At 37.8% G+C, this 13780-nt stretch overlaps 1 protein-coding gene across 2 annotated transcripts in view; it reads right to left on the bottom strand.

Annotated features, from left to right (window-relative positions):
* Positions 1-13780, bottom strand: part of CDH13 (cadherin 13) — a 443548-nt gene that overhangs the window by 248528 nt on the left and 181240 nt on the right. For both annotated transcript variants that reach the window (XM_063168107.1, XM_063168108.1), the window contains exon 4: positions 12285-12401. In XM_063168107.1, coding sequence (XP_063024177.1) covers positions 12285-12401 — 117 coding nt within the window. The remainder of the gene's footprint in view (positions 1-12284; positions 12402-13780) is intronic.

Raw genomic sequence — 13780 nt, 5'->3', positions numbered from 1 at the left:
CCAGGATCAGGTACTGTTGTTTAATTTTTACCAGAAGTTAAGGCTGCAGGCATCTGATCACAATTCTCAAATAGAAGTAAAAAATATTTAATGGAATTAGTAACTTTTTTGAAATGTAAATCAGTCAACAACCCATTGTAGAGGTACAAAAATAATTTAGCAACGTCTACCAAGTTTATTAATAATTAAAATCACCTTAATATGTATGTTTCTATGGTTACCCTTAATGTGTTTAGAATACAGAAAGATCTTAAAACAGTCCCAGGATTTCCCAGCTAATATGAAGAGCAGAGATGGCTTTGAAATTGATCTTTAGAAAGAATAGCCAAGTCATTTCAACTGCAAATCATTCATTTCAATTTCAGCCACAGAAATCAATGGGCAAGAAAACAGATCTCTCATCAATTAGGACTGCTTCTCTACATCTATCACTTTGACCTATCCTGGGGATTTTCAATTGACAGCACAGTATATCAGCATTAAATTAAACCCACAGAAAAATAAATATTGGAGAAATTTATATTAGAAAGTTTAGTTGCTAAATTTAACCCTTCTGCGGTATCTTGGAGAGGAAGCCTGGAACAACTCAATTAAAAACCCCAAGTTCAAATTACCCCAACCTCCAAGACAATTCCTGCATGTTGGACAAACAAGGGATGTGCCAGCCCAGCATCCCAGGGGGGACAGCAGCAAGGATCCAAACTAAAACCCTGTAGTAGACATTATAAAATCGCCTTTACAGGAGTACTGGAGATGCACAAATTCTCAGAAATGCCAGAAGAAATAGCTTTAATTCCATTTTAACTGCAGATTACACACACCATCGTGATGAAGGAAATGAGACACCTAAATTCAGTGCAAATGTGGGCCTTGGAAACTTAAATCTCACTGCTTTCAGAAATAGCTTTTTGTTTCTACCATTGCCTACATGCTTTTGAAATGCAGAATGACTCTTTAAATAACAAAGCAATATTTGAAGACAAATAATGAGTCAGACATTCCTCAGCCCTTCTCTCTGCTTTCCAGACATATTTGAATGATAGAAATTGTATTTAGAAGAACAAGAGCTTAACCCAGACATGGCTTGTGGAATTACAGAACTGCAAAGTAACTATTTGTGCAGCCACCCTGAAATGTTCCTGCAGTGTGTTTTCTTTACAAAGAGAAGTACAAGTAATTCAAAAATGAACCAAAAATTACAGAGGAATGGTTGGGGGTCATTCCTGGATTCTCCCTGCAGTGGTGATCAATGTCATCCTGTGCCAGCACAACTCCAAGGACACCCTTTCCTTTTGGCCTCCACATCTTGTGACAACACACAGAATATCACAGTGCTTGACAAAAATTATCAACCAGTCCTAACCTTCAGTACTGTTAAATCACTCTGCAGCACTCTAATCTTCCCATTCCTTGTCAGTCTCATGACTCATTTTGGATGATCTGCAAACTCTGTCACTGCAATATCTCCTTTCCCAGATAATTTCTGTTGTGTTAAACACAAATCACTGTATAAATCCTTGAAATATCTATTGGCAAAACCTTCCCTATGGAAATCTGTTTCCACACTAATGTTTCAATCATTTTTAGCAGAAGGAAGCATTTTCTCTCAGTAGAGAAACCCAAGTATGGTTTATTGATCAGATTTATCTACACTTTCAGCTTCTCCACAGATCTCAATACATTTAGGAAATATGAATTGCCTTAGAAAGATCCACGTTGACTGTTCACTTCATGATCTCCCAAAGTTTATCTGTTCCAGTGACTGCTGCTTCTGGGCTTTGACTGCCTGGTGCAGGAGTGGGATTCAGTGGGCTGTAATTCCTAATGTTTCTCAAGGATTTCAGGGAGCTTTTTAAAAAGAATGGGAAGGATGTGACCCCACATTCCAGAGAAGCCAAGGTGCAGCAGTAGCTACCTGCCACAGTCAGCATTTAATTCCCAGTCTGAACTCCACAAACTTGCTCTTTGCTATTTTATAATATTTTTTCTCTTCTGCTCTGAATCCATTTCTTTTGACACTTCATTTTGAGATACTCCATCATATTCCTGTCCCTCCACTGAGAACATCTGCAGTGTGGCACAGCCTCCCTTCTTTCTAAAATAATTGAAATATTTACTGGTAGTTTATAGTTTTCTCTTCCACTTTGACAGGAATTTCACTTTTGTGAGGGAGGTTGGGGATTTTGGAGAATCCTCTTAGAGTTTTTTGAACCTCCAATAGAAGTAAAACTGTCTGCATGAACTGTTTGCCAGGTATTTGATTGTCACCCAGATCTATGAAACTCAAAATCTCCTGACTGTAAATTCATGACTGAAACAAATGGCAGGCCCTGTTCCTAAATTATGCGCAATGAGATAATTTCTCTCTCTCTTCAACATAATAATTTCTTTGAAAGCTGCTGCAGGAGGGTCCCCATGGTTCATTACACAAGCAACAGGGAGTCCCTCCTTGAGAGAATCAAGGACAAAAAATGACAGCTGAGCTGTATTTTCCCTCTAGTCTTTGATTTAAAAAGCTGATGAGAAAATTTCTGTCTAATTCTAAAAATCTAATTAACTCTGGTTGCCAATAAGAACTTTAGAAAGTAGTTGTTTTGTAAAGCCCGTGAAGAAGGATTTTTTTTTTTTAATTTTTTGTTCTTGGCTCTGCTGCACTGGCCTGGGTTGTACCTGTCTCCATCTCCATAAATTATAAGCACCTATGCATACACATGAGTTATCATCAGGGAACATGAGCTTCATTTGTTCCCGGAATTAAAAGGCTGTTCAGGATGGGAGTTTTCAAGATGAAAAATGTGGTCAAAGCTTGTTTTCTAGTACATGAGGAAAGGAGCTGCTGGGTGCAAACAGCAGCAGCACGTCCTGAACCACATCTGTACCTCCTTGGATAAAGAGTTTGGAACCACCAATCTCTGTGGAATCTTGGGGAAATAAATAACATCAATTTTCTGTTATTTACAAAATAACTTTCTAGTACTTACAAAGAATATCCCTCATCAGTCATGCCCAAAAGGAAACAATATGAAGTTTATATGATTTCTCATTAACAGATAATTACACTTTTTTTTCCAAAGCATTATTTATCATTATTGAGTTGAAGTTTTTTTTTAAGGAAAAAAGAATATGATTTATTGACAATTAGGATTCTCATAAGAAAATTACTTAATGCAGTAATGATAGTATAGGAGTTTGAAAAAATAAGCCATGCATAATAAATTCTATTAATTCAAGTTAATTTTGGTGTCCCGGTGACCCTTAGCAAATTCAGGTTTGCCCAACAGCACAGTGATAGTGAAGGAAGTTGATTCCTTATATTTTCCTGTTTACACACTTTCAAGATGTTCTGCATTGCCCATTTTGCTGCATGAAATTCATACAGATCCTTACAGTTTTGCTTTTACACAATTAGCAATTTGCCCACTGCAGACTTGGCCCTTTCCCTGTGTCTGATTTAACCATTATTCCAACCCTACAAGAGCTTCTTCAGGAACATTCAATGGCTTCTTTGTCAAGTAGAAAAGGATCTGTTGAGGAAAGCCTGTTTTGCTAATCATCTGATTTCTTAGTCTAATCTCCTGAAAAAGATAACATTTAACTGATCCAACTCAAGCCTTTTGGCTAGTTTTGACCAAATTTGATTGAAAAACATCCAGCATGCAAAGTTCCTAGAAGTTCCACAAAAAAATTGGAGCAATGCAGAGTGAAAAGACCTTTTGGTACTGGCAGAGACAGAGAGGAAGGAAGAATTTCCATTTTTCACATGTATATTCATTGCCTGATCAGGTCAGCTGCAGGATTTGCTCCCTCTTATCCCAGTTTGAAATATCAGGAGGCAGAAAATAACCCCAGTGGTGCTGAGGGGATTATTTAGGGTCATTGTGCAAAAAGTGCTACCATTGATAAGAGCAGCTGGGTTTGTTGCATGGAATTTTTATTTATTGGAAACCAGCTCTCATCACTTCTATTATCATAAAATACTTGTAATATAATGTAAATCAGGCTTGAACACGAATTCTATTAAATTAATATAGCCCCTGAATTCAAGTTTTCAAGTTGTAGCCAAGCTCAGCTACATCTACGCTACTTTTTTTTTTCAATTCTAATAAGTAAAAAATATATTAAGACACATGTTATTGGATTATAGGGATCACTACTACTTTCAATTTCTGGACTTCATTGTTGAACAGATTCCTATTATCAAATCCATTCTCAAGCTCAATTGGAAATGTAAGCTTAATAGTTTTGTCCATGCTTTGTAGAAATAAAAACCTTCTGAAGCTGTCTGAACCTTGATGAAAATCCTATTTCCCAAGCGTACTTTAAAAATTTTCCCAAAAAACACATTGAATAAAGTGTTTTTAACTAGATATGTACACGATCAGCTTAACCCACACTTCCTCCAAGGGTCCTTTTTTCCCTCTGCAATCTCCCAGGAGGGTTGGCCTTATCAAAATTCCTTTTCCACTTTGATGGGAGGATTTCTGTCAGCTTCAGCATGCTCAGGGTCAGGCAGGGTACAGGAAAGTGAAATGTTTTAGTGTGTGCTTACAAGGCTCCATGGCACTGCTGAGGGATCGGCTCAAGCTTACAAAGACTTGGCTTAAACTGCAGCTCAAGTTAAATATTACTAAAATAACACCCTGGCAAAACTGTGCAAATGTTTTAACAGTCACTTCAACTCTTAAACAGAATGTGTATAAATATTTATGCCATGTTTTCCACCTGTTCTTCAGGAACATGAGGCAGATGGAAACATGGCAGGGAAATAAAGTGTGGAAGAGCAGCAGCGCAAGGGACATTTTTGGATGGAAAAGCAGAATTTCCAATGACAGGGAGAAGAACTCACAACAGAAATTTATAGATTAAAATGGGAGGAAAACACCTACAAAGTCAACAGCACTGATCAAAATGAGAGCTGATGGAAGTCTGGATATGTTCTACAAGTCTGTAGTCATTTATTGCTGTGCACATCTGAAATGTGTGCATACACATATGCATTTTACGTATATATAGATAAATACAGCATGGAGGGTCTGAATCCTGTGTTTGAACACCAAATATATACATTCCAATAATCACCCTGACTTCATAAACAGCCTGAGAAAATTTAAGGAACATCATGGCCAAACCAAAAATCCACCCTCTTGCTAACTTAAACACAGAACTTTGGAAAGCAGGTTAATCTCAAAAAATTACAGTTCTCTAAATTCTTCATTTGCCTTTGTTTAAGCAAAGTGTCTGTGGCAGAAAGTGATTTTTCTCTTTGTGAGTCATTCCAGAGAAAGTAGAGTGGCCAAACTGAATTCTTCTTTTCCAAACACAAGCAAAGGGAAATTACTTGATATGTGGGATTTTTGTAATTGAAAGCTTTAGGTCAACAGTGGAACACTGATTAAAATGAAATCATTTACGTTTTTATATATTTGACCAGAAAGAAAAATAGGTCAATAGAGAAGAATGACATTAACTTCAAAATTAGGTATTGCAGAAACCTTTTCCAGCCTCAGCATTCCATGATTCTGCCCTATAGACCATACCTCACTTATTCCATTTCTGAATTCAGCCAACAGGGTTGCACAGTAAGTGATGAAGATGATAAACCAGAAAGGTTAAAAAAATGTGCCTTTAGAGGGCAGCTGGAAAAGAGCACCAGATGTTTTGGAAATGAGAAGGGAAAATGTTTCCTGAATTAAAACACAGCTGTCATTATGGATAATGGCATCATACTCCTTTATTCACCCTATTGATCAGTTGCTGTACATCACCCTAAATTGTAAGTGGAAAAAAAACCCCAGGAATCATCCATGTATGATAAAAAGCAAGGGCAAAACACAAAAAGGTTAAAATTCTCTTCAATTAATCACTGAAGAGAATCAGCAGTTAGGGAGGAGGAAGAAAATTACTGTTGTTCCCTGAGTGACAGCTATTTACTCCACCTTACAGATGAGCCATATATAATACATATAATTTTTCCTTCTGGAAATGCTCTGCCAACCATCTTTACTTAATTCCATTTTAACAAGCCACAGCTGGTAATATCAAATTTGTCGCCAGACCAGGCTGCAAAATGCCTTTATTAAAGTCTTTCATTAATGAAAGCACCAAGGTTGACAGTATGACAGTATCTAGTTTGTAAATTGGCAGGGATAAGTTAATTTTGTTCCTCAAATGTCATTCATTTGGATATTGCTTATATTGTATTATAAACTTGCTAACAATTGACTGTATAACAAGAAACCAGAGGAATTGTTTGGAAGGGAACAGAAAAACAATCATGTTTGAAGCAGTATGAATCAGTTCAGAGCTATCAAATAAATATCTTAATTGATTTAAAGGAAGCTCTGTGGTAGTGCTCTCTCCCTGACTTTGATATTTTGCAGTTTTTATGTTAACATATTAACATATCACTCTACTAAATAAAGCTGGGTAAGTCTGTTGCATCTCTCATCCCACTTAAGATAAAGTGTTACTCTGAATAGATTTGTAGGAAGAAACTTTATAAATTAAAGGGATTAAACAAACAGAAATCCTGCATCCAAATATCCTGTTTTACCAATCCAAGAATACAGAATTAGGCTCTGCATCTTGTTAAGTTTAAAATTTGGCCCTGCTAAGAATGCAGAGACCCAGTTTTTGCTCAAAACTGTACATTCAATAAGAAAATAGATTCTAGGAACTGGACAGATTGAGTGGGTATTCCAAAGAACTGAACTCAAACAAAACAGAAAATCAAGGTGGAAAAAAACAACTTCCCATCAGTCAGCTCAGGATACAGGATCATTTTGGAAGACTTTAAAGATGAAAGGTAAAAAAAACATCAGTCTGGTTCCATGAAAACCACAGAGAATGGGGTTAGGGAATGATAATTCTCATTCTCCATCCTTATTCATTAGATGGAATAGCTGTTATGTCTAGAAATAATCCAAACATTTTAAACTTGAGCCTACAATTAAGTTACTGTGCCAATGACAAATGACTTTCCAGGGTTTTATTTCATCTTAGTTACTTTCCATAGGCAATTTACTGGCAGGGACAGACTTTTTTCTCACCTCTACCTTAATTTGCAGCACAGTTTAAAATTATCAACGCCTGAAATCAAAGTTAAGACAAGCAGTGTGGCAGTTAAACTGCAGCATACTTTGCTGAACAGCTTTAGAGCAGAAAATCTCTTCTGTTTGCTGCCTTCCTTCAGGTCATTAATATGATTTATTATGAAGCAGGAAATTAGGTACTGGATATATCAATATTGTTCAGAAAATTCGATTCCATCATTGCCACATAACTGCTTTATCTCCAACAATCTTGTAACCATAGTAACTAGATTAGAAAGTATTCCCCAAATGTTTTAAAATTCTTTTATTCTTATTAGCAACATCAAACATTGAAGAAATTATGGTAAATTATTGTTTTCCAGTTTTCCAAGGCATTTGCAACTTGTGTGATTCTTCCGAAAGTCTTAAGTAAACAGGTGTATTTTAGCAAATTTTCCCAATAAAATTCTATTAGCTGAAAGAAAACAAATGTGTTCTGTTGGAATTGTTTATGTGAATGTCAGTATTCTTTAAAAAGGGAGGGCTGAAGAGACACCTCTCAGACAAAGAGACAAATCTGAAGTGCTGTTTTCACTTAATAGTTTGTTAGGACATCAAATACATATCCTTTAATGAGAATTAATGTGCTGTAGCTTAATAATTCATGGACATGCAATGAAAGCCCTTTCATTTAATGGAGTGCTGCTCTTTTCATTGCTTCCATTGCTGAGGTAGGCTGGTGTTTTTCCCTGAAGGTCAGGAGTGTGCCATTCTTCCATGAATTTAATCAGATGTTAAACCCTGACACCTCCAACCATCCAGGCCCAGCTCAGCAGGGTTTTACACATTTCAGGAACACCAGAGTTGCAGGAAAACTGGAGGTGTCTGCTCTGTCAGGATCAGAAGCAGCTGTGTTATGCAACTGTGATCACATATTTATCAAATATTGTCTTCCCTCCTCAGTACTGCTGGTGGAAATTAATTTGTCTTCTCTGGGTACCAGAAACTTTTCTTTTAATCTTATGCCAAAATTTATATCCATTAGTTATTACACCAGTGTATTCCTTTCACTTAAATCATCTGGATTTACAGAAAATGCTTGTGCTAGGCAGAGCAAATTGAGCACATATATATTTCTGCCCAGTCTTACTTTACCTGGACTATAACTTGATTTTTTCTCTAAACCCAATCTTTGTTTCTTGATGGATTTCAAAGAGCTTTATTTATTGCCTAAGTGCTATTCATAAATAACACCCTTTTCCATTTGTTCACTTTTCTGCCTTGTTTGCTTCTTTTTTCTATATCCTTATCTGTGGATATGCCTTTCCCACATGGAATTGTAGACGTATTTTAGAAGAACGCTCTCCTTTTATGCCACCAGACTTATTCAAGAAATCAAAATTCCTTGTGTCTCTGTAATTCCATCTCCTCTCTGAAAAAGTTCCTCACCCACTTCTTCAGCAGTCACCAAAATATTTTTGTCTTCTGGACAAGCCAAAATTCTTGCTGATGACCATTTCCTGTTTTACTGACCATGCTTTGGCACAGCACAACCACTGCATTTATGTGGTAATGATTTGAAAACAAACAATGGGATATTAAAAAATTAACCCTTAAAAATCCAGTAAATGTTTCCTGTAGACCCCATGCCTAGTTCCATTATGAGAAATGCATTCTTTTTCTTCCACATCATTTTTAGTAACTGAAACAAAGATTCAGGCCAATTATTTGGATCCAGACCTTTCCCAGCCAAGCAGCTGATAAGCACTCACACAGATCCCTCTCGTGGTGTTGGAAAGGTTTTGGGGTTTCTGCACATCATTCTCTTCTCTGTGAGCACACACCATTATCCTCCAGGCTTGGACATCCATCCTTGCCAGGTCCTTTCCTCCTCAACTTTAGACTCTCTCTCATTTTCTGCTTAATCTCCCAGTGGTACCAAAAAACTTCTTAATTCAGCTTTTGTTTCACTGTTGCTCCACTCTTATGTCTTCCTCTAACCTACAAACCTTCAGTCTGGATTCTCTTCCCAGGCTGAGATATCATGATCATCTCTTTTGACACTTCAATTTTTTGCCTGAAGTTTGACATTTTTTTACAGCTGCTTTCTTAGTCCATGGCAATTCTCTTCTGTGAAGCATGCAATTTATGGTATATAAATAGTATAGCCACCAAAAATACCAGCTTGCAGCAGCTTTTTACATCCAGTTTTCTTCAGCTTCCTGCCTTCTTCAAGTGTTTTTCTACTGCTGCTTTAACAGGCAAGATGCATTTGCTCTTTGCCTTAAATTCACATCTCAGAAGAGGAAAAAACAAACCACTACTTCATTTATCTTAAAGATTTTTTATTCTGTTTGCAAGCTTGGACCACTTCTAGTCTTGAGATTTTGTTGGGGTCAGTCCTGCCATGCAAGTGCAGCTAACAGCCAGATCAGGGGCAGGAAGTATAGAAAGTTTCTGATCAAAAATAACTGATCCAGCCCCACACCCCCTCCAAAAGACAAAACAGACAAATAACAGCAAAAAAATTCTTATGGGAAAAAAATAAAGTTTTTTGGGTTTGATTTATTCAATAATTTCCTGCAAAGACTTCGGTGTAACTCTCTCTGTGTTCTGCCCTTCACTGAGCATAAAATGTCCTGCCAATTTTCACCAGGCTTCCAGATTTTACCTGCCAACAATTGCAATATTCATTCTTATGCAGGACATCTCCTTTAAACTGGAGAATAGAATCCTTGATTCACCATTTGTCCATCCATAACACGAAGAGCAAATCCTCTGAGCCTGGATAAACACAGTCTCACTTTGCAGGTGTCCTTCTCTTCTGAAGTGTGGGAAAAGAGTTGGGACTTGTTGAGCATCTCCACAATTCCCTTTGTGCTCCTTGGGGTCAGCATTAGTGAGGATTAAACTTCAAAAAGCGCCATCCTCAGCTGAAGTGTGCCATTGTTTGCACATGCACAGAACCACCATTCTAAATTAGTCTTAGAAAACATTTCCATGGTGAAGTGGAGAATAATACAGTGGAAGTACAAAATAATCCTGCATCCCACTGCTTTGGATTTCATTTGACTTCATGTGGACAAATAAACCGGAAAAGCAGCATATGGAGAGAGACTAAAAATTGAATATCATATCCCAGTGCTCTATCAGCAAGAGCTAAACAAAACACATCAATAACAGCCAGGAGTTGTAGCCTGGGCCATCTGGTCACAAAGGTTGTATTAAAATGTTTTAATCTCAGGGTTCTCCCTCAGGCACAAAGGCACAATATGTAAAACCTTAAATCCTGCTTAAAGGTGAGATTTCTCCACCTACAAGCACAGCAGGCTATCCTAGGACAGTTATTTAATTAAGAGCTACCCTAGTGAAGGGTGTGGAAATGGCAAGGCAATAATCCAGTTCCTGAGTGGGGATGCTGGAAAGCCAGGGACAGCACAGAGAACAGGCTTGACACATGTACCTCCTTGTTAACCTAAATACTAATTGAAATTTTTTTGTAATTAATTTGAGCAAAACACTGTTTTCACTTGTCCAGTGCAGTATCTCCTTCCTGCTATACATATATCAAAAATTCATGAAGGAAATCCTCTAAAATTCCTAATTTTTTTTTCTTTTATGATGTGTTTCCTAACTGTGAAATAAAACTCAATTAATTGTCCTCCCTCTGCTCTCCTCTTTCCACACATCTGCCCAGCTCCCCACTAAGTGCTAATCAGCATTTCACCTGTTGGCTGCTGCAATCACTTCCAAACAACCTTGTGCAATTCCAGCCAGCACAGCATGAGGTGGAGAGCAAGAGGAAATCAGAACAAATTAATAAACCACACTGGTAATTTGCTAAAGCAGGGAAAAGTAAGGGAAAGTAAGAAAGAAAGGGAAAATAACACACTGGAAACCTGACTTCTATGTGAACACCCAGACAGGATCACGTGGTGGTACCACACAAGTCAAAAATCTGAAATTACCCTTATCATCCATTCCATGCAGTCAGGAGAGCTTCATATTCCTTCTCATTTTTGAAACTCTGTTATGACATGCAAATTATTTTCTGGATGTTTTGCCTCTTCCCCAAAACACCATAGAAACCACACAAATCTGCAATGTCCTTCTGCAGGGATCACAGCAGAGCAGAGATGGCAAAGGGTTTTTTCATGAGGTTCAGGAAAAACCAACACCCAGCAGGAGCTGTGATCCATCAGTCCATGTGGCTTCTGAAGATGAGCCCCAAAATATTTTGGAAGAGGGAATAAACACGTTCCTCACACCTCACAGAAGTGAGCAACTAAGTGAATTTTTAAAAATTCATGAAGCTATGGAAAGCTGATGATAAATATCTAAATTTAAGGGAAAGATGAACAGCTTTTTCTCCAACTTGTGCAGGATCTGACACAGGTACAGGAACCAGAACTCTGAGTTACTACAGACATCCATTGTGGTTACCAGAACCTCACAGCCTGTCTTGTGAAGATCTGTGAAAAGTCAGAAAGACTTGAAATAGCTGCTTTTCTTTTCTGCATTGATTTTGACAGAATTTCTTCCCTACAATCAGTAGGTCTGAGAGTCCAAACCTTTTTATTTATGCTTTGTTCAGCATTCAGTTGCAAATTACCACAGTTGACCTAGAATATGTCATTCCATTATCTTAAATATCTCTAAAACTTCTGTGTCCCCTGACACATGCATAATCTCTCTTTCTGTTTGCAATATATTCCAGCCAAATTAATCATCTGGATACCTAAATTGGAGCTATGCTGAAAAAAACCCATAAAAGATTGTAAAAATTATAACACCTCCAAATGTTTCAAGGTGCTGATCATTTGCAATTCCTGTAATTTGAACATTAGTTGAGGACAGGTTTCTCAGGGCCTTTGAAAAGCAGCCTGCCAGATGCTCTCACATTTCTGTCTTTGTGCATCCTCTAAGGCACTTGTGATGCCCAAGAAGCACTTCAGGAACAGGGGACAAATCAGGATGACAAAATGCCAGGAAAACATTGCAGCACAAACAGGGCCTGGTTCGTCTCCTTGTGCCTGAGGAGCCCAGAACTCCCATCTTAAACTCCCCAAAAGAAATTCTTAATGAAGGAACTTCTACAGAGAGACTGCCTGAGATCCAAAAATCCAAAAGCAGAAGGGATGAAAGAGGGTAGGAAGAAATCTGGGTTCCTACCAATGTAATAGCCATTGCAAAACTGTAAGAGTAATAGATCAATTACTTAATATCAAAATTTGACCCAGTTTGTTGACTTACCTTGCCAACTAATCTGGGGAATGGAGGTCTTTGATTTTCAGGAATTAGTATTGGAGTTGCCAAAATAGCCCTTTTTTGTCTTGGAATTCCAAGGCTGCCTTCTAGTTTTAAGATTTCCTGAAAAAGAAAAAGACCAATGAGTAAAAATTCCAGATATTCAGGTGTTATTCCCTTTCCCTGCACATTTAGGTAAAAGTCCCATGAACCACCAGATTCTAAGTTTAGTATTGTATATTTTCCAGCAATTAGTGATAACATAATAAAGCATGTATTTCATCTTTCGGGTTACTGCACTTTTTCAGTGGCAGTAGACAGCCCATATTGATTTTGTACTCATGTAAACAAGTTATAAACCCAAGCAGTTGTGTCTACAACCCTAAACTGATAGCTGATTAAATCATAAACCTTTAGCAAGGACTGATTTACTTCAAATACTTGCACAAAACCAGTAAAAGCCACATTTCAAATGTTTCTAGAGAATTTTCTCTAAAGATATAGATGATAATATCTCTGAAGACATAGATGAGGACAGACATCATCTTCACTCAGCGACTTCTCAGTCCAGGCATTCAATCAAACAGAACAAAGTGAATTTGCAAACACAGTCCACAGGAAATGAACACTCAATAAACACCAAAAGTTTATAACTTCAAATCAGACACCAAAGCCCAGGTGTAACTTCAAATATGAGCTGGTAGGTTGTTGGTGTTGGATGTTTTGCTGTGTTGGCGTTTGCTTTCTCTTAGAGAAAGCTTCATGCTATGCTCTCAGAAAGAACAAAAATAAAAGTTGTATGTACACATGACTCCTTTTTCTCTGTATTTTCTGGAGCCTTTCTTTCTGTCTGAGCTTCAGGCAGTTCAGCACGTTATGAGCTACACTGAACTCTCCACAGTGGCCTCTGGCCCCTGGAAAACTCTGCCCAGCACACCTTTGCTTTCTCTTCCCTTCTGCCTCTGATCTGCTCAGCGCTCTCCCTGCAGGAGCTGCAGCTTCCCAGAGACCACTCTCCTTCCCCTGCTTCCTCCCACAGCCTCTAAAGCTCTCCTCTCCAAGCACAGTTACTGCCAAGGTCAAAAACAGCCTCTCCCCATCTCCCAAAGCTCTCCCTTGATCCTTTTTTGGAAGAGAAATAAACAACAAAAAAAACCCACAAAACAAACAAACACCCACAAACAAATGAAACCAAACAACCAAAACCTAACAACAAAAAAAGGCAGATTTGTAGTGTGCTGGGAACTGTGGAACTGAAAAATATTTCAATCACTTCTTTTCATTTGGGTTGCCATGGCAGTTTTATTAAAAAATCAGTCTTTGAATTAAATGTCTCATCCCAGTAAGGCAGTTATATCCTACAGATAACACTTTGTTCTCTTAATGCACAAACTCCAAACCCCAAAGTTTTCAGCCAGTTCTGGAATCCATGTTGTTGTTTTAGCAACTGATTCTTCATTACACAATGAAACCTCCATCCCTAGGCTGTGTTTTTATAAAAT

Source organism: Melospiza melodia, chromosome 13 (assembly GCF_035770615.1).
Source record: "Melospiza melodia melodia isolate bMelMel2 chromosome 13, bMelMel2.pri, whole genome shotgun sequence".
NCBI lineage: Eukaryota > Metazoa > Chordata > Aves > Passeriformes > Passerellidae > Melospiza > Melospiza melodia.
The sequence above is the reverse complement of the archived record's forward strand: the minus strand, read 5'-3'. Positions and strand labels throughout refer to the sequence as shown.